This window comes from Electrona antarctica, assembly GCF_951216825.1.
Source record: "Electrona antarctica genome assembly, chromosome: 18".
Lineage (NCBI taxonomy): Eukaryota > Metazoa > Chordata > Actinopteri > Myctophiformes > Myctophidae > Electrona > Electrona antarctica.
Window position 1 is genome coordinate 42,757,741 of NC_136799.1, and position 20,521 is coordinate 42,778,261.

General features: G+C 46.0%; 1 protein-coding gene across 1 annotated transcript in view; it reads left to right on the forward strand.

Annotated features, from left to right (window-relative positions):
* The window catches only part of LOC306942637 (uncharacterized protein), a gene marked incomplete at its 5' end in the record, with an annotated part of 20,486 nt that extends 7,283 nt beyond the window's left edge, over positions 1-13,203 (forward strand). The window contains 3 exons of the mRNA XM_079528645.1: positions 8,453-8,538; positions 11,134-11,294; positions 12,440-13,203. Coding sequence (XP_079384771.1) covers positions 8,453-8,538; positions 11,134-11,294; positions 12,440-12,997 — 805 coding nt within the window. The 3' untranslated portion in view covers positions 12,998-13,203. The remainder of the gene's footprint in view (positions 1-8,452; positions 8,539-11,133; positions 11,295-12,439) is intronic.
* Positions 13,204-20,521: the final 7,318 nt, after the last annotated feature.

The following is a 20,521-nucleotide window of genomic DNA, read 5'->3' on the forward strand; positions in this document are numbered from 1 at the left end:
AATACAGGAGCAAGTGGTTTCCTTGTTCCTGGTTTGAATGAGACTCGATGGTGAATCATTGGTTGGGGAGGAGCGCCATCTAAAAAGAGATCATTCCTAACCGACGTACACATTTATACGTTGTATCCTATACTGGCGTACCTGGCCAGTGAGGAGCCCCCACCGGGAGCACGTCGTAGAGCGTTGGTTTGGTCCTATACTCCTCCCGCCCAACACTCCCCGCTGACAGGTTGCCACCGCAGCCTTTTAGGATTGCGTACAGTGACATAATATCGCCACGGTGCGTCCGGCGGCTTTGGTCGCCCCCGAACGCACCGTGGTTGGATTCAAACCTCCAACCTCCGCGGCGGGTGGCGCAGGCACCTTGCCGCTGCGCCCACCCCAAGTGCTCCGGGAATCTACTGCTCTAAACTTTTTCTCATTACGGTCATTACGTGCGCCAGCCTGTTTTTTCTACCCCCCCCCCCCACCCCAGTAAATGTTTCAAACAATTAGCTCGCCCCTTCGGCGTAATTGAAAGACAGTATAAATGTTTTAGCAGGTCTCTCTCTCTTTTGTGCCCCCCCCCCCCCCCCCCCCCCACCCCCAACAAGTATCAATTTACCATCCGCCGCGACGCTTTCATCACCATGCGAGCTTAATCATTTTATCATTAGCCCCCTTAATATTATGCAGCATTCTTCTCTCTCGCCGGCATTTTTAATCAGAAGGCCCCTTTAATCTCTTATTGATGACAAGTCTAAATCTCAACAGTGGAAAATGAAATGAAAACAATCGTCGGTTGTTTGCCAGGGCGCTCCAATAATAGCAGGGGTTCTCAACCCGTGGGTCGCGACTCCTCGGGGGGTCGCCAAGTTATTTTTGTGGGGACCCCAAATTATTAATATTTTATTTTTTTGCAACTGAATGGCTGGAAAATGGAAATGTACCTAGATTTAATCTACCTGAAGTAGCCCATAATATATGTTGTCTGACACGTTTGGGGTCTCAGGCTTATCATACGTTCTTCTCACGTGCCGCCACTTATATTGGCGAGACCCAAAGCTCGCGGGCTCGGGGGTTGTCCGAGCAGGGAAGCCGGTCCCCACACCCCTCCCGAACACACAGACATTCTGTGCGTCCTCCGCAGACCCGCGGACACACCAATACTACAGGGGGCGGACTTCGTAAGAAATCGCCAAGATTTTGCTTTTGGTGACTAGTTTTTGAATTTTGGCGTGGTGTTAGGTCTAAGGTTTTCAAAAAAGCTGTGCAAACGCGTTGGGCGCCGCCCCCCCTAGTGGTCTGTTTGCACTGACTCAAGTATTAGATACGTAATACGTAAGGAAGTAGGGGAGTGGCGCAGGTTCTTTCCAAAATGACGTGTGCGCATGGAGTAGGGCATTCACTTCTAGTCATTTTTACTAGTTGACTAGTTGCCTAGTTTACTAGTCGACTACCTATTATGTTATAAATAAATAAATAAAAAATAAACTGTGTACATTGGTGACTAGAACTATAATCTACCTGATCTTGAGGCCTACAAAATGTTTTTTCTTATCAACTAGTCAACTAGTACCAGCAAGGTTGACTAGTGGATTTACTAGTCGACTAGTAAACTAGTCGACTAGTAACTAAAGCTTTCTACTACTAGTACTAGTAGTAGAAAGCTTTAGAATCTGATCGACTAGTAAACTAGTCGACTAGTTGCTTAATGCCCTAGCATGGAGCCCATTGCCTTTCGTATAGTCGAATTGTGTTTATAGTTATCTAGCTATATATCTCGTGTTGTATAGCTGCAGACTCCTCACTCAAAATGTATGTGCACTTGCAGTTTGGGCAACTCGAAAGCAAACTCAATACTCATGCCTCAACATTGTATTTACCTGCCATTGTGTCAACCCCTTATTACCCCTGTGTCGGATCGGTGGTTAGACTGGCATATTCGCCGACACCGATATGACACGATATGACCAAATAAGGGGCCGATCCGATACTTTTCCGATACCGATACAGTATCGGGACGTCTCTAATCGATACATAATTATTCACAGACCCTAATATACTGAGATTTATGGAAGGAAATGGCACTAGACGGTGCCCTTTCTGGAGCTTCCATTTTGTCTGAGCTCAACCTTTTTGCTTTTAACTCATTTTGGGCGGGAACCCCTTTTGGTGTTAGCATTATGTTATGCTTCAGCTACTGAAAAATAGCAGACCTACAAGCTCATAGCGCGCCACCGAGTGGCACGCTACGAGCTTGTAGGTCTGCTATTTTTGAAAAATCGAAGAACGACTGACATAGAAACATAGCTTTTTCAGAAAACTGTCAGGATGTAGAAGACATTTTTAGAATCTGATCTCAGGTCAAAATGGGTTAAGTTGAGCTCAGCTGGATGCTCTGTTACTGAAGCAACGGACAGAGGGGGATAATTCAATAGCAGCACTGGGGGGAACAGGCCCCCCCCATAATGCATTTCTGTGGTGTAATAATGTCGACCCTGTCCTAGCGACTGCCACATCGATCAATTTGCTGAAGTACAGAAAAATATTGTCGTCCTCCCGTCCTCCCCCCCCGTTCTCCCCCAAAAAAATTACCTTAGCCCCGCAAACGTTATGAAGAAATGCCATTTTGACGCCGGAACGCATTCTGCTGAGTCTTGAGCTCATTCTGCAAGCGACAACTTCACTTCATGTTCCCTGTCATTCCGCTCACCTCGTCAATCCAAATAAATATATTAACCCATTTTGACCCGAGATCAGATTCTAAAAACGTCTTCTACATCCTGACAGTTTTCTGAAAAAGCTATGTTTCTGTGTCAGTCGTTCTTCGATTTTTCAAAAATAGCAGACCTACAAGCTCGTAGCGCGCCACTCGGTGGCGCGCTATGAGCTTGTAGATCTGCTATTTTTCAATAGCTAAAGCATAACATAATGCTAACACCAAAAGGGGTTCCCGCCCGGAATGGGTTAATCGATAAATGGAACAGGGGCAGAGTGACTGTGGCCACTGGCTGCTGTGGGAATAAACCAAAGGAGGGGAGAGAGAAAAAGAACATAATTGACTGATATAGTATTCCTATTTACTGGGACAATATGGTGTTAACCCGTTTAGACCTGGGAACGATTCTACAGAATGTCTTCTAAATCATCTGGAAAAAACCTAGTTTCTATGTCAGGCGTTCTCAAACATTTTCACGTCAAGGACCCCCAACAATATATGTAATTGGCCCGCCGACCCCCCCCCCCCCCCATCTGAAAATATGTTGTTCCAGGGACCCCTCCCAGAAGCAAAGATTTGAGTTAAAAACGTTCGCTGTGAAAGAATATATTTTCACGATTTAAAAAAAATAAAAAATAGCAGACCTACAAGCTCGTAGCGCGGCACTCGGTGCCACGCTACGAGCTTGTAGATCTGCTATTTAAAGTATAACATAATGCTAAAAACACAAAGGGTTGTCTGACCCGCCCAGAAGGGGTTAATGAACAAGGCTCTAGCGCCGGCACAATGTTTTTTTTGTTGGCTCAACAGAACGCTCCCTAGCAATTGATCTTACATGTTACCGTGCCAATTCTAGGCTATTGTTTTTTTTTTTAAATATGTATTGTCGCTGTCAAGTGGAAACCTTGTAAATATCTCTAAAACCAACACACACGCACTTTTTTTTTATCACATTGTGAATTTTTCCATGAATTCACAGCGTGCACTTATAGATCGGCTATTTTCGGCAAGGAGGTTTGGTGTCGAGAAAGCAAAGAGCAGACCCAAGTGCAGAGCCAAAGGTCAAGTTTACCAAGTAGGTGAACGGAGGGTCCCATCAACGGGCAACGGTCAAGTTTACCAAGTAGATGAAGGGAGGGTCCCATCAACGGGCAAAGGGCAAGTTGACCAAGTAGATGAAGGGAGGGTCCCATCAACGGGCAAAGGGCAAGTTGACCAAGTAGATGAAGGGAGGGTCCCATCAACGGGCAACGGTCAAGTTTACCAAGTAGATGAAGGGAGGGTCCCATCAACGGGCAAAGGTCAAGTTGACCAAGTAGATGAAGGGAGGGTCCCATCAACGGGCAAAGGTCAAGTTGACCAAGTAGATGAAGGGAGGGTCCCATCAACGGGCAAAGGTCAAGTTTACCAAGTAGATGAAGGGAGGGTCCCATCAACGGGCAAAGGTCAAGTTTACCAAGTAGGTGAAGGGAGGGTCCCATCAACGGGCAAAGGTCAAGTTTACCAAGTAGATGAAGGGAGGGTCCCATCAACGGGCAACGGTCAAGTTTACCAAGTAGATGAAGGGAGGGTCCCATCAACGGGCAAAGGTCAAGTTTACCAAGTAGATGAAGGGAGGGTCCCATCAACGGGCAAAGGTCAAGTTTACCAAGTAGATGAAGGGAGGGTCCCATCAACGGGCAACGGTCAAGTTGACCAAGTAGGTGAAGGGAGGGTCCCATCAACGGGCAAAGGTCAAGTTGACCAAGTAGATGAAGGGAGGGTCCCATCAACGGGCAAAGGTCAAGTTTACCAAGTAGATGAAGGGAGGGTCCCATCAACGGGCAACGGTCAAGTTTACCAAGTAGGTGAAGGGAGGGTCCCATCAACGGGCAACGGTCAAGTTTACCAAGTAGATGAAGGGAGGGTCCCATCAACGGTCAAGTTTACCAAGTAGATGAAGGGAGGGTCCCATCAACGGCCAAAGGTCAAGTTGACCAAGTAGATGAAGGGAGGGTCCCATCAACGGTCAAGTTTACCAAGTAGATGAAGGGAGGGTCCCATCAACGGGCAAAGGTCAAGTTTACCAAGTAGATGAAGGGAGGGTCCCATCAACGGGCAACGGTCAAGTTTACCAAGTAGGTGAAGGGAGGGTCCCATCAACGGGCAAAGGTCAAGTTTACCAAGTAGATGAAGGGAGGGTCCCATCAACGGTCAAGTTTACCAAGTAGATGAAGGGAGGGTCCCATCAACGGCCAAAGGTCAAGTTGACCAAGTAGATGAAGGGAGGGTCCCATCAACGGTCAAGTTTACCAAGTAGATGAAGGGAGGGTCCCATCAACGGGCAACGGTCAAGTTGACCAAGTAGATGAAGGGAGGGTCCCATCAACGGGCAACGGTCAAGTTTACCAAGTAGGTGAAGGGAGGGTCCCATCAACGGGCAAAGGTCAAGTTTACCAAGTAGATGAAGGGAGGGTCCCATCAACGGGCAAAGGTCAAGTTTACCAAGTAGATGAAGGGGGGGTCCCATCAACGGGCAACGGTCAAGTTGACCAAGTAGGTGAAGGGAGGGTCCCATCAACGGGCAAAGGTCAAGTTTACCAAGAAGATGAAGGGAGGGTCCCATCAACGGGCAACGGTCAAGTTGACCAAGTAGGTGAAGGGAGGGTCCCATCAACGGGCAACGGTCAAGTTTACCAAGTAGATGAAGGGAGGGTCCCATCAACGGCCAAAGGTCAAGTTGACCAAGTAGATGAAGGGAGGGTCCCATCAACGGTCAAGTTTACCAAGTAGATGAAGGGAGGGTCCCATCAACGGGCAAAGGTCAAGTTTACCAAGTAGATGAAGGGAGGGTCCCATCAACGGGCAACGGTCAAGTTTACCAAGTAGGTGAAGGGAGGGTCCCATCAACGGGCAAAGGTCAAGTTTACCAAGTAGATGAAGGGAGGGTCCCATCAACGGTCAAGTTTACCAAGTAGATGAAGGGAGGGTCCCATCAACGGCCAAAGGTCAAGTTGACCAAGTAGATGAAGGGAGGGTCCCATCAACGGTCAAGTTTACCAAGTAGATGAAGGGAGGGTCCCATCAACGGGCAACGGTCAAGTTGACCAAGTAGATGAAGGGAGGGTCCCATCAACGGGCAACGGTCAAGTTGACCAAGTAGATGAAGGGAGGGTCCCATCAACGGGCAACGGTCAAGTTTACCAAGTAGGTGAAGGGAGGGTCCCATCAACGGGCAACGGTCAAGTTGACCAAGTAGATGAAGGGAGGGTCCCATCAACGGTCAAGTTTACCAAGTAGATGAAGGGGGGGTCCCATCAACGGGCAACGGTCAAGTTGACCAAGTAGATGAAGGGAGGGTCCCATCAACGGGCAACGGTCAAGTTTACCAAGTAGGTGAAGGGAGGGTCCCATCAACGGGCAAAGGTCAAGTTTACCAAGTAGATGAAGGGGGGGTCCCATCAACGGGCAACGGTCAAGTTTACCAAGTAGATGAAGGGAGGGTCCCATCAACGGTCAACGGTCAAGTTGACCAAGTAGGTGAAGGGAGGGTCCCATCAACGGTCAACGGTCAAGTTGACCAAGTAGATGAAGGGAGGGTCCCATCAACGGGCAACGGTCAAGTTTACCAAGTAGATGAAGGGAGGGTCCCATCAACGGTCAAGTTTACCAAGTAGATGAAGGGGGGGTCCCATCAACGGGCAACGGTCAAGTTGACCAAGTAGATGAAGGGAGGGTCCCATCAACGGTCAAGTTTACCAAGTAGATGAAGGGGGGGTCCCATCAACGGGCAACGGTCAAGTTGACCAAGTAGATGAAGGGAGGGTCCCATCAACGGGCAACGGTCAAGTTTACCAAGTAGGTGAAGGGAGGGTCCCATCAACGGGCAAAGGTCAAGTTTACCAAGTAGATGAAGGGGGGGTCCCATCAACGGGCAACGGTCAAGTTTACCAAGTAGATGAAGGGAGGGTCCCATCAACGGTCAACGGTCAAGTTGACCAAGTAGGTGAAGGGAGGGTCCCATCAACGGTCAACGGTCAAGTTGACCAAGTAGATGAAGGGAGGGTCCCATCAACGGGCAACGGTCAAGTTTACCAAGTAGATGAAGGGAGGGTCCCATCAACGGGCAACGGTCAAGTTGACCAAGTAGGTGAAGGGAGGGTCCCATCAACGGGCAACGGTCAAGTTGACCAAGTAGGTGAACGGAGGGTCCCATCAACGGGCAACGGTCAAGTTGACCAAGTAGGTGAAGGGAGGGTCCCATCAACGGGCAAAGGTCAAGTTGACCAAGTAGATGAAGGGAGGGTCCCATCAACGGGCAAAGGTCAAGTTGACCAAGTAGATGAAGGGAGGGTCCCATCAACGGGCAACGGTCAAGTTGACCAAGTAGGTGAAGGGAGGGTCCCATCAACGGGCAAAGGTCAAGTTTACCAAGTAGATGAAGGGGGGGTCCCATCAACGGGCAACGGTCAAGTTTACCAAGTAGATGAAGGGAGGGTCCCATCAACGGGCAACGGTCAAGTTGACCAAGTAGGTGAACGGAGGGTCCCATCAACGGGCAACGGTCAAGTTGACCAAGTAGGTGAAGGGAGGGTCCCATCAACGGGCAAAGGTCAAGTTGACCAAGTAGATGAAGGGAGGGTCCCATCAACGGGCAAAGGTCAAGTTTACCAAGTAGATGAAGGGAGGGTCCCATCAACGGGCAACGGTCAAGTTTACCAAGTAGGTGAAGGGAGGGTCCCATCAACGGGCAAAGGTCAAGTTTACCAAGTAGATGAAGGGAGGGTCCCATCAACGGTCAAGTTTACCAAGTAGATGAAGGGAGGGTCCCATCAACGGCCAAAGGTCAAGTTGACCAAGTAGATGAAGGGAGGGTCCCATCAACGGTCAAGTTTACCAAGTAGATGAAGGGAGGGTCCCATCAACGGGCAACGGTCAAGTTGACCAAGTAGATGAAGGGAGGGTCCCATCAACGGGCAACGGTCAAGTTGACCAAGTAGGTGAAGGGAGGGTCCCATCAACGGGCAAAGGTCAAGTTTACCAAGTAGATGAAGGGGGGGTCCCATCAACGGGCAACGGTCAAGTTTACCAAGTAGATGAAGGGAGGGTCCCATCAACGGGCAAAGCGTCGAGCACGCTCCGACACGCAAGGAGTAGCAAAGGAGTAGTTCACCCAAAGAATGACTTGTTTTCTATCAAGTCACCAGAGATTAAAATAGGGTGCATTTTGCATCCCAAAAGACAGTTTATAGTTAAGGGACGCAATAGAACGACAACCTCTGCATCCACGGGATGCACTACTGTACTACTGTACTGTTTTTTTTATTCTAGTTTATTTTGCTAGCTTTAGTTATAAGATCTTCTTCTGTTTTCTACATGAATATAACCACATTATAACCATATAAAATGAAATGGGAGTTAAATGCTGCAATTTGTAAATATGGCAAAATATGACTCCTAACGTCATTGAAGTCCCTGGGACTCATAAAATGTCCCTGGGACTCATTACATTGAAAACCTATTTACATCACTGAGTCACACACCCCATGACGCCTTGAATTCATGGATGTTGTAGTGTTTTGGTCACATTCCAATAAGCCAATAATCTGATAACCCGGCTTTGCAGAGGCTGCACTTCCGGTATAGTAGGAGACACAAAGAGTCTCCTTTTGTGTCTCCATAATGAACCACTGCTGGTCATCAAATTGTTGGCTTATGAATATTATTGGATTTATATTGTGCTGTTTTCCAAATCCCCCCCCTCCCCCTCAGGTCCAGCATCTTCGCCCTGCACTGCAACGAGCCTCCCATCTCAGCCCAGCTCCTAGCCTTTCTACGGGTTTTCTGCATGACAGAGGGTAAGACAGACACACACACACACACACACACACGATATACGAATACACACACAAGAGGTCGTGCCACGGGGGACATTCCCAAAGGATCACCTCCCATCCCCCCCTATATCACGGCCTAACAGACCCCGGCAAGACAGACACTCACGGCAGCGCAAAAGCACGACATGCATGCTCCCGGGCCCCTTCCCCTCAGTAACGCACCTCCTCCAGAGACCCTCCTCAAGTGACTGCTTCCTTCCCCACATTCAACCAGGAGGAGAGGAGAGGAGAGGATGGAGTGAATGAGATGGAGAAGGAGGTGGAGGTGGATGGAGCGAAGTGAAGCGCGGTGGGGAGGGAGCGAGCGAGAGCTAAGGGGCCTATCCGCTCCATAGGCGCTTAACCCATTCTGGGCGGGAACCCCTTTTGGGTGTTTTAAGCATTATGTTACGCTTTAGCTATTGAAAAATAGCAGATCTACAAGCTTGTAGCGCGTCACCGAGTGCCGCGCTACGAGCTTGTAGATCTGCTATTTATTTTATTTTATTTTTTACGATTTTAGAAAAATCTTGAAAATGTGGCACAAATCTTTGAATATATATATATTCTTTCAGAGCCAAAGTTTTTAACTCAAATCTTTGCTTCTGGGGGGGTCCCTGGAACAACATATTTTCAGATGGGGGGGTCGGCGGGCCAATTTCATACCATTTTTGGGGTCCTTGACATGAAATGTATACCACTAATATATACCACTGATATAACATGGGTATTTCAGAAAACTGTCAGGATTGACATTTTTCTTTTAATTTCGACGTCTGGTCTAAATGGGTTAATTGATCAAGGCAGCCCACCAGATGTGTGCGAGGAGCGATCCGCCGGGAGGCCCTGCAATATTCATCTGCATGTATGCAGAACGCCCGCCGGTGTCATAAAATCCCCCCTCAAGCCTGTGCGCCGCGAGAGCAAGCGAGCAAGCAAGGCCACATCCTCCTCCTGGCGAAGGACTCATCCTCAGGACCTCGGCGCTTGTGATATATTATTCACTTTTTTTCACTGCATGTTAATTTTAAAATGTCTTCCCCCCCTTCCCCCCGCCTGCTCCTCATCCCCTTTTGGAAGGTGGAATGGGAGCGGTATAGGGGTGTGGGGGGTTGGTAGGGGTCGGGGGTTGGTCGGTATCATAAAGAGCGAGCGGGCTGTCTACATTTCTTAACAGATAGAGTGACATGACGGAATAGCGTGTCGTGCCACACACACACGCGCACGCACACACTCGCACACCCAGGGCACCATCGCTCAAGTCCCTTTTATCTCACTCGGTTCCCCGTTTCATGTAACCAAGACCTGCGTATAACTCGTCGGAATCAAAGCCGACATGGCACAAAGGTCCCACGAAGACGAACGGTTGAAGAGTTTGAACCGTCGGTCTGATGTGTGTGGGGGGGGGGGGGGGGGGGGCATGGCGTTTTACACCGATAACGGCCATTAATGACAATTAATCAATGTGTTGATCTCAACCGAAAAAGGTTTGGACCTTCTGTGCTATCCATAACAGTCTGTTCATAAGTCCTGGGTATAGACGTTGCACACCAGGCAGCGACTCAAATAAAAGATGCGAGGAAACGAAGCAGGCATTTCACAACACATTTCTATTTTGACGATGATGCCTCATTAATCCATTCAGGCCTGACGTCGAAATAAAAAAAAAAGTTTTCTAAATCATGACAATGTTCGGAAAGATTTGAGGCGCATTTTAACGATTTTTCAAAAATAGCAGATCTACAAGCTCATAGCGCGCCACCGAGTGGCGCGCTATGAACTTGTAGGTCTGCTATTTTTCAATAGCTAAATTATAACATACCACCAAAAGGGGTTCCCACGGGTGGACGTTTCAAAAAAATATATATCTCGTTACTTTATCGCCTCATTATAATCGGCTCAGCGTGCATGTACTAATTACACAAACGTCAGTTTAAATTAATGCAAATATATCAAAAAGAAAAAAGATGTACCCTCCCGGTGCGTACAGACATTTTATAGTTGCTACTACGTCTTGCAACCGTTTCTCCCCAAATTGCACCTGGTGGGTCCAGACTGCTGCAATTTCTTGCAACTGGTTGAGAGTTGCAGCTAGTTGCGTGCATTGTGTGTGTGGACTGGGCTTACGTCAGTGATCCTCAACCTAATTGGCAAAACAATGACGATATAACGAATAAAAACAACCCGGGAGAACTAGCGGGTTGACTCCGCCGGCCATCAAATTATTGACTTGAGAATGCGACAAAAACAAAACAACAAAAATCTGATTGTTGGAAAATAAGTACTTTTTTGGGTGAAGCACTCCTTAAATTGTTTAACCCATTTTGGGCGGGAACCCCTTTTGGTGTCAGCATTATGTTATGCTTTAGCTATTGAAAAATAGCAGATCTACAAGCTCATAGCGCGCCACCGAGTGGCGCGCTACGAGCTTGTAGGTCTGCTATTTTTGAAAAATCAAAAAACGACATAGAAACATAGCTTTTTCAGAAAACTGTCAGGATGTAGAAGACATTTTTTAGAATCTGATCTCGGGTCAAAATGGGTTAATCCCGTTTTGCTCTCTCCTCTCCTCTCCAGAGGAGCTCAAGGACTTCCTGGTGGGGGAGCGGGCCATCAATAAGATCTTCACCCTGGGCAACAGCGACTTCCCCGTCAGCTGGGACAACGAGATCAAGCTGTGGACCTTCCTGGAGACCCGGGCCGCGCTGCTCCTCAAGACCTACAAGACCACAGTGGAGGTGAGACGGGGGTGCATACTTAGTTTAGACTAGTCATTGGTTAGACATGGCTTAAGGTTAGGTTTAGGTGTGCTGCCTCGTGGGAGGTTAGGTTTAGGGTGAGGGTTTGAGATAGGTTGTAGTAGTTGTAGGACTAATGACTGGTCTAACCAATGACTAGTCTAAACCAAAAACTGTCTAAACTAAGTACTGCACCCGGTGAGACAGACACGGCCGTTCAAGGTCTTAACCAGTCGTTAGGAGGACTGCTTTCAGCCTGTGGGTGTAGAAAGCTCTCGCATGTTTTTACTTAACCCGTTTTGGGGCGGGGAACCCCTTTTGGAGTTCCTAAGCATTACGTTGTACTTTAGCTATTGAAAAATAGCAGACCTACAAGCTACGTAGCGTGGCACCGAGTGCCGCGCAACGAGCTTGTAGGTCTGCTATTTTAGAAAAATCGTGAAAATGTGGCGCAAATTTGTAATATATATTCTTTCAGAGCGAACATTTGTAACTCAAATCTTTGCTTCTGGGGGGGGGGGGGGGGGGGTGGCCAATTTGGCCACACAATGGTGATCCGTGGCTCAAATGTCAAATAAATAGTGGACCTTGATATGAAAAGTGTTGAAAAAGCACTGCTCTAATAATCCACGTTTGCGTCCTTCTCCTTCACCTCACCGGTGTTGTTTTCGTCGACTAATACTATGACGAAAAATGTTCGTCGACTACCTTCTTTCACTGACAAAAACGACATAAAAACTAAGCTATGATGAATAAAACTATGACTAAATATACTGTCCCTTCCTAAAATGTTAGTGGACAAGAGATCCAGTATAAGTCAGTTTACACTTTGTTGAAAATAGCCGATCTACCAGCTCACAACGCGTCACGCTGCGAGCTGGTAGATCGGCTATTTTCAGCAAGTGTAAAATCAGTCATTACGACGGCATCAAATCAACGGTAGATTTAGTCGACTAAAATCTTACGATATTTAGTCGACTAAAACTAGACTAACATTAAGACATAGACTAACATTAAGACATTCCAGGTGACTAAAATGTGACTGAAACTAAATGAAAACTATTCAAGAGACTATGACAAAAAACAGAAATGTTGCTGTCCAAAAACAAAACAACACTGCCGCAACCTCACTCTCTCCTCTCCAGGAGGACCGCTCGGCGCTGGAGAAGCCCGACCTCTCGGCCCACGCGCGCGTGGCCATCGAGCTGCGCCTGGCCGAGAAGCAGATCCTGGAGAGGGCGTCGGCCTGCGGCTGCGGGCGGCGGCTCAACTTCCAGCGGCGGCTGGACGAGGGCGCCCCGCTGCCCCGCTACGAGGAGAGCGACATCGCGCTGCTGGAGAACGCCGACGCCAAGCTCCCCATTATCCTCCGCAAGCTGGAGGAGGTGGAGGAGGAGGATGAGGAGGAGGAGGAGGAGGAGGAGGAGGAGGAGGAGGAACTGGAGAAAACGCCGCTGCTGCTCCTCAACGGGGACGGGAAGGCGCCGGCGGTCTACGGGACCGGAACAGGGCCCGTGGCGGTCGCCGCCGCCGCCGCAGATGCTAACGATGACACTTGCCCGACGCCGTCGGCCGATAACGAGGCCACCGTGGTCAGCCAGGACGTTAGCTTGACGACGACGACGACGACGGACGCCGCGATTACAAGTCCCCGGGGACGACGTCCAGGCGGAAGCCGCCGCCCTAAGTGCCGATCGAACTGAAGATGGTCCCAAAGAGAAGAGTGAATGAGATGTGTGTGTGTGTGTGTGTGTGTGTGTGTTCCCTTCACTGCCGCACAGCCCACCCTCCCCCCACACACGCGCACACACACACAAGCGTATTTATTTATTTTTGTCTCTTATTAAAAAAAAAAAGTGACTCGGAAATATAAAAGGCGGAAATAAATTTTAACTAAAACAACTTGCAAGAGCGTGTGACTTGTTGCGTGTTACCTTCCAGCGTTCGATAACAATAGACATACTGCTGAACATTTTTTGTTCGATAACTTGCCGGTTTGTTACAACGCTGTCGGTGTGTGTCCTGTCCCCCCCCCCCAGCCCGGCTCGTTTTTTTTGTGTCCTTGTGGTTTTTTGTCTTTTAGCAGCTTTTGTTTTGAAGTTTTACATTGACGCTGTCGGGGGGGGGGGGGGGGGGGGGGGACCATTGTATGTCTCTTCAGGAAATAGGAAAACTATACCTGTTTGCAATGGATCCACTGTAGTAATAATTATTTAGTCACAAAGCTTTTGTTAATGCTTCTTGATCGGTTTAATAATACGTGACATCCACAGACACATCTCTCACTTTGACATTCAAGAGCGAAAATAGGCATTCGTACATAACCGAGCTCAGATCGGCTCTCGTACGACGACGTGTACGAGAAAGACGTAAAACGTTGAACTATACGGAGGTATGTGTTTTCTTTTTTTGTTGGGTTTTTTTTTTCCAGCGACGGAACACACATCACATTTCACCACGTGCTCTGTTCAGAGAAAGGAAAGGGGAGATATAGCGAGAAGGCAAACACCGTGAAATTGAGTCCAGCATGGCGGGTGGGGTGGGGGGGTGGCGGGGGGACGGAGAAGAAAACATAGGATTGAATTAGTTGAAATGTTATCTCCTGAAAGCCAAAAAATCACACTTTGATTGGGTCAGTTTATTACTGTAGTTTGTCTCAATAACATGTCAGGTGCATTTTGAGTTGACAATCGTTTTCCCTCGTGTGTTTGGGTTATACTGTCCAAAAAGAAAAAAAAACACATCACTGCCCACTCTTTCTTTTCTTACTCTTAGATGGAAAGATTTTCAAGGCATATTATGAAGGGATTGGTTGAAAATACTAAAGAAAGGAACACAACGGGAATGCGTTTGAAAGCAAACCCATGTAAAGATGTGAAGGGCGTAATTGTAGATTTAGGGTTGAATTTGATGACTATTGAAGAAAGAAAGAAAGAGAAAGAAAACAAAAACACAGAAATGCTATATTGATATGACACCATTGTGACATTCTGATACTGTGAGTTGTCAAGGCTTAAAGTGATCAGCTTGAATCACTACAGATTATTGTCATAAATACTTTATTTTATTTTATTTTTTCATTTGGTAACTTGGTATATTACAGCCGTGAATAAGGAGAGACAAGAACGTCAGGTGATTTTTAATTATAATTTATAAATTGACTTGAATGTCCTTCACCTCTGGTGTTTTAAGTCATTGGTTCTCAAAGTAGGGTCCAGGGACCCCCCATCTGTTCCCTGACAGGGTTCCAGGGGGTCCACAGCAAAAGCATCCATAACAGTTTTAACCTCTATGTACACTGTCTATTTGAAAATAGCCGATCTAGAAGCCAAACACATGTACACACATTGGCTTGATCTTGAAAATAGACAATCTCTAGACTATAAAAATATATATATATATATATATATATATATAACATTGAACCTTTTAAATGTTATATATTTTGGTCCCTGGCACAACCTATTTTCAAATGGGGGTTGTTGGCCAAATTCAATAATGAATGGGTCCTTGACCTGAACAAGAGTTTGAGAACCACTGGTTTAAGTAATGGTGGGAGGGTGTCACTGAAGGAAGTGATGATCACTGCTTGTAGACTTTGTCACAAAGCCATGCAGAGAGACCGAGTCATTGTAGAACAGGCCCTGTGTATCTTGTCTTACAAGTTTGGACTGACTGCCTTGTAGAGCACAAGGCATTTTGAACATGGTGGCACCTTTTGTGTGTGAGAAACAAAAAAAAGCACTGTCAGTCTGGCGTATCTTTTTGTTTGATTGTTTTTGTTTCGTTTGCGTATTTTTCATTTTTTTTAACTAATCGAGTAGGCTCATGTTCACCAATGGCAGGCAGGCCTAATGGCCGCGGTCGTATTTTCCGTTAGCCGGAGGTCCATGTCTTGACAGGAAAGCGATCTCTAATATTAACATATCAACCCTTCAGTTCAGATTACCAAAAGAAAAAATAAATGGGCCTCACCAGCGATTGCCAACCCCACTGGTGGGCCACAAATGATTGCCAAAACACTATGATTTTAGTGATAATATAACATTAATGTAAAAAAACAACATCCATGGTATTTTGTTCTTATAAACCTCTAAAAATGTGTCATTACTCACAAATGAGGACTAGATAAGAAATCCTACACGGAACACCCATCTGACCACATTTTGAGTGGTGCAACCACAGCTATGCGTGCGTCACCTGTGTCCGAGCACGGAAGTAGCATATTGTCACCACCAAGTGTCACTGTTGTGCAGAGTGTCACTGTTGTGCAGCCTAACGCACAGACCGAGGCCAGGGAGGAGAGCTAGTACAGTACAGTACAGTACAGCACCACTCACTTTCAGACGGGTCTGATATGGGGGTTTTTTTTGTTTTGTTTTTCAAAGTGTGCCCCAGATCCAGAAGAGATTGGAACCCGCTGGGCTAGATTTCAACGTCCTGTCAAACTTCCTGTAACCAACTTGTAGAACATTGTGTGACTTGTTTAAGCCCGTTTTCTTTTTTTCTTGTTTTGTTTTGCTTTTTGTACCACCGTCACGTTTTACGCTTTTGTTCTGTGGGCTACAGCACTTTTCCCATCACAAAAACCTCTGTATTTTGTTATGCAATCATACAACTTTTACCAAACCTTATTGGTAATAATATGTTCAACCTGTTTGCTGCTTTTCAAAAAAAAAGAAAAGAAAAAAAGACATTTGTACTATGTTTCCTGTGAGCTCCTATAGCTGTAACCTGTAGGCGCGTAACAATAAAGCGTTGCAGTCCCGCCCCCCCTTTCATGACAACGGTAGACCCGGAAAAGAATTCCCCGTTAATTTTCCTCATAGACTTTTCAAAAAGGTATTTATTTAAAGACGTTTACGCCGCGGACAAAGCCAACTGGAGTTGTGACAAATCATGACAATAAACACAAGGGCGATCAAATAATTTGTAAGAAGAAAAACAAAATAGTGTTTTCTTCTTCTCTCTAATTATTTGATCAGCCCAAAACATTGTGTTTATTGCAACATGCATACAACATTTGTCTTATGTCTTGTCCGTGTTTAATGGCCGCCCCAATGCATTTTGTCACATGGTTTGACAAAACATTTTTGTTTGATGGCTGTGTTGTGCCCCCCTCCCCCGCATCAAACAAATGTTTTGTCAAACCATGTGACTTCCATTGGAAATGCATTGGGGTGGCCATTAAACACGGACAAGACACAAGACATGTATGCATGTTGCAACAGTGTGAGTGAGGCCTATGAGCAAAATGAGCGGGGAATTATTTTCCGGGTCTCTCGTCGCCATGAAAGGGGGGCGGGACTGCGACGCTCTATACCAGATATGGTCGCAGTCGGGTGGAAACCTTGTATGTCCAAATAACCTCTGTTCCCATGTAGTTATTTAGTCACACAAGCTCTTGATAATACTTCTCATTGATTCAATATGTTAATATTGATTGAAAATATATACATTTCAGACACACTTAAAGGGGAAAACCACCCATTTTCAACATTTTACTATGTCATTAATATACCTTAGAGCTGTTGTGTGGAAATAATAAAAAGGTCCCCCATTTTGTGTTTCCTAGAACTGTAATTATGGAAGAAAAAAAATGTCAGACCTCTAGTTCTAGGAAACACAGAATGGGAGGACTTTTTTATTATTTCCACACAACAGCTCTAAGGTATATTAATGACATAGTAAAATGTTGAAAATGAGTGGAATGCCCCTTTTACCAATTTCACTGTCACTTCTTAAACAACTTCACCCCAAAAATGACTTGTTTTACTCACCCCATGAAGCTTTGAATAGAGTTTGTTTTTGTCGCATTCTTGAGCCAATAATCCAATATTTTGACTAATTGAAGTGAATTGGAATCATCAGTATTATATCTATAGGCTCACCACACAGAGTTGTTTTGGAGTTCATATTTTATATAGGCCTTATATAGCATTTTCTCTCCGTCAGTTGATTCTTCATGTCCATATGAGCGAAACGGCCCGGATGACATGTTTGTTTTTCAAACACGGTTATTATATGAGGCGATCTTAAAATCCTCCTATGGGGGTTTACAATGCAAATAAAAAGTACATGAACCCGTGGATTTGCGCTTTCTACCGATATTGACGTCAGACTTCGGTGCTCTATAGTCCTCAATTATTGAATTATATTGCATGTCAGGAATGTGACCCAAAAAATATATATAATCATTCAAGGCTTTTCATGGGGTGAGACATTTTAGGAAAAATAGTTTTTTTTCCAGGGGGAGGGGGAGGGGGGTGCATTCCTTTTAATCTACGAAAGACCAAAAAAAGGTTGCCAGAGGCGAGATGCAAGGTTTCTCCCCGACATAGACGATGCGTGTTTTGTTATCCGACGGGGCGACCCGTCAACAGCTGTATACATGCAGTATAGTCAGTCCCTGCAGGGTTTGTGTCTGCATACAAAGGAACCACATAGTATATTAAAACGCTAGAGGACTTGTCGCCCCCAGACTGTGCAACAATGCAGCCCACCCCCCCCCCCCCCCCCCCCCCCCCCCTCCCGAGATTAAATTGACCATCTCATTTCTCACCTCACTGTGTCCTGTTGTCTTCTTGCCCTGTTTCATACCAGTGTTAAAAGGTATATATTCAGTGGTTTCACTTGTTTTTTTGTTGTTGTGATAATCCTCCCTACTATAGTGTGTGCTGACCATATAAGGAGTTCCTCCCTGTCCCCAGTTAAAAAAAAAACCTTTTCGTTTTTGGCTAGGTGGCCCAGCCTTCCTTCATCCAATCAGGATAGAGAGGGGCCTTCCGCCAATCATGATCGAGCGGGGGGCGGGCCTTGGTGTGCGTGCTGTTGGCCTGTCGCGTGTCCCCCCCCCACTGTAGTGCGTGCATGTGCACATCTTGTTACCGGGGCGGACCAGGGGGTTTTCCAAATCACTGAATGCTCCTTTAATTTTGTTGACTATAAAACTATAAGAAACTGTTTTTTGTTTTTTCGTCAATTACATTTTTTCACTGACAAACTAATAATAAAAAAAACTATGATGACTAAATTGCAGATTTTGTCAAAATAAAAACTAGACTAAAATGTTATAGGAGGGGCTAGTTATGGGAGAAGAGATCCAGTAGAAATAAGACGAGTCCTTTTTTATGCTTGGTTGTGCACTGGTGTTGTGTTCCGAAAATAGCAGATCTGCAAGCTCACAACACATCGCAGCGTACACTGGCAACTCCTGGATAGAGCCATATATATTAGCTATTTAAAAAATATATATATTTTTGAAACTATACATACTATACATAAATCTTGTCCATATTTTGAGTTCCCAGAAGATTTCGCCATGCAGTGGGCGAGAAAAACGGGGACCATGGCACAAAATATTTTCAGATGGGGTTTCGTGGACAAAAATGATAAAATAAAAATTCTATTTGAGGGGGTCCTCAACATAAAAATGTTTGAGAAGAACGCATTGTTCCCGAGTAGGCGGTGCCTGATCTGATAGGCACATCTAGTTTTCTTTATAATCTTTTTGCAACCCCAGAAAAATGCAAGCCGCTGCTACCAATATATATATAAGCGACTTTGCAGGAAAAACAAGACAAAGTTGCTTACAATAAGCAGACATGGCAACACTGGCAGAAGGGTCACCCACCCCTCTTGGTATCTTTTGCCCATTCTTCCTTTTGTCATATATGGAGAGAGACAGAGAAAGGAGGAGGGAGGGGGGAAAAAAATGTTATAATGTATTTCCCCCCTTCTCTGCCCTCTGGCCCTATTACGAATTTATAAAAGAAACATTATCTTGAATCATTTAATTCGGGGCAATTAATTTTTGAAATTCTCTATTCATAATTCATGGGGACTTCCGAGATAATAAAGAAAAAAAGAAGAAGCCAAGCCAGCCTTAATCCTTGAATATATTATTATAATGGGCTGGTCGGTGTGGGCAGCGACTATAGGGAGTCCCAGTCCTGTTACACGTCCGCTGTCGTTAGGGCTCCATGCGTCAGCGGTGGGGGAGAGCGTCGGGCGTGGCGGGGGGGAAAATAAGTAGCCTTGCTGAGCCATGAGGCCCATAGGGCAGGAGCCTATCCTGTTTCTGTAGCGTGAGGCAGCTTGATGTACAAGTACACCCCCTGGACATGACGCTAGTATGTCGCAGGGACTTACCCCCAATCCAACCCTTGATGCTGAGTGTCAAGCAGGGAGGCACTGGGTCCCATTTTTACAGTCTTTGGTATGACCCGGCCGGGGATCGAACCCCCGACCTCCCAGTCTCAGGGCGGACGCTCTAAACACAAGGCCACTGAGTTGGTTTGGGGGAAAAGTAGGCACACTCAAAGTTTTTACGTAACCCATTTAGGACAGACTAGAGCTACTGAGATACATCTAAATGTCTTCTAAATCCTCAGTTCTCTGAAAAACCTACGTTTCTGTCAGAAATTATCTGTAATTGGCCGCTGACCCCCGTCTGAAAGTGTTATGTTGTTCCGGGAGCCCCCAGAAGCAATGTTTTGAGTTAACACATTCTGGGCGGGAACCCCTTTTGGTGTTTTAAACATTGTTATAATTTAGCTATTGAAAAATAGCAGATCTACAAGCTCATAGCGCGCCACCGAGTGGCGCGCTACGAGCTTGTAGGTCTGCTATTTTTGAAAAATCGTGAAAATGTGGCACAAATCTTTGAATATATATTCTGTCAGAGCGAACGTTTTTAACTCAAATCTTTGCTTATGGGGAGGTCCCTGGAACAATATATTTTCAGATGGGGGTCGGCGGCCAATTACATATATTTTTGGGTTGACATGAAAATGTTTGAGAACCACTGACATAGAAACATGGGGTTTTCAGAAAACTGTCAGGATTTGTAGAATCAGGTCAAAATGGGTTAAAAACGTTAAAAACGCACATCAGTCTGTGTCTCATAATAATAATCAAAATGTACAAAGTAACTAAAGTTTCCAAATAAATGTAGTGGAGTAAAAGTATACAGTATTTGCCCCTGAGATGCAGTGGAGTAGATGTAGTAAAAAGTATTGGAAATACTCAAGTAAAGGTTACTTTACACCACTGGCTGGGAGTGATTGAGTGCCCAGTGTGACGGTACGGAGAGCACACAGGAGGTCCTAGAAGGACCTATAGGGGTACGGAGAGCACACAGGAGGTCCTCTAGGACCTATAGGGGTACGGAGGGAACACGAGGTCCTAGATGGACCTATAGCGGTACGGAGAGCACACAGGAGGTC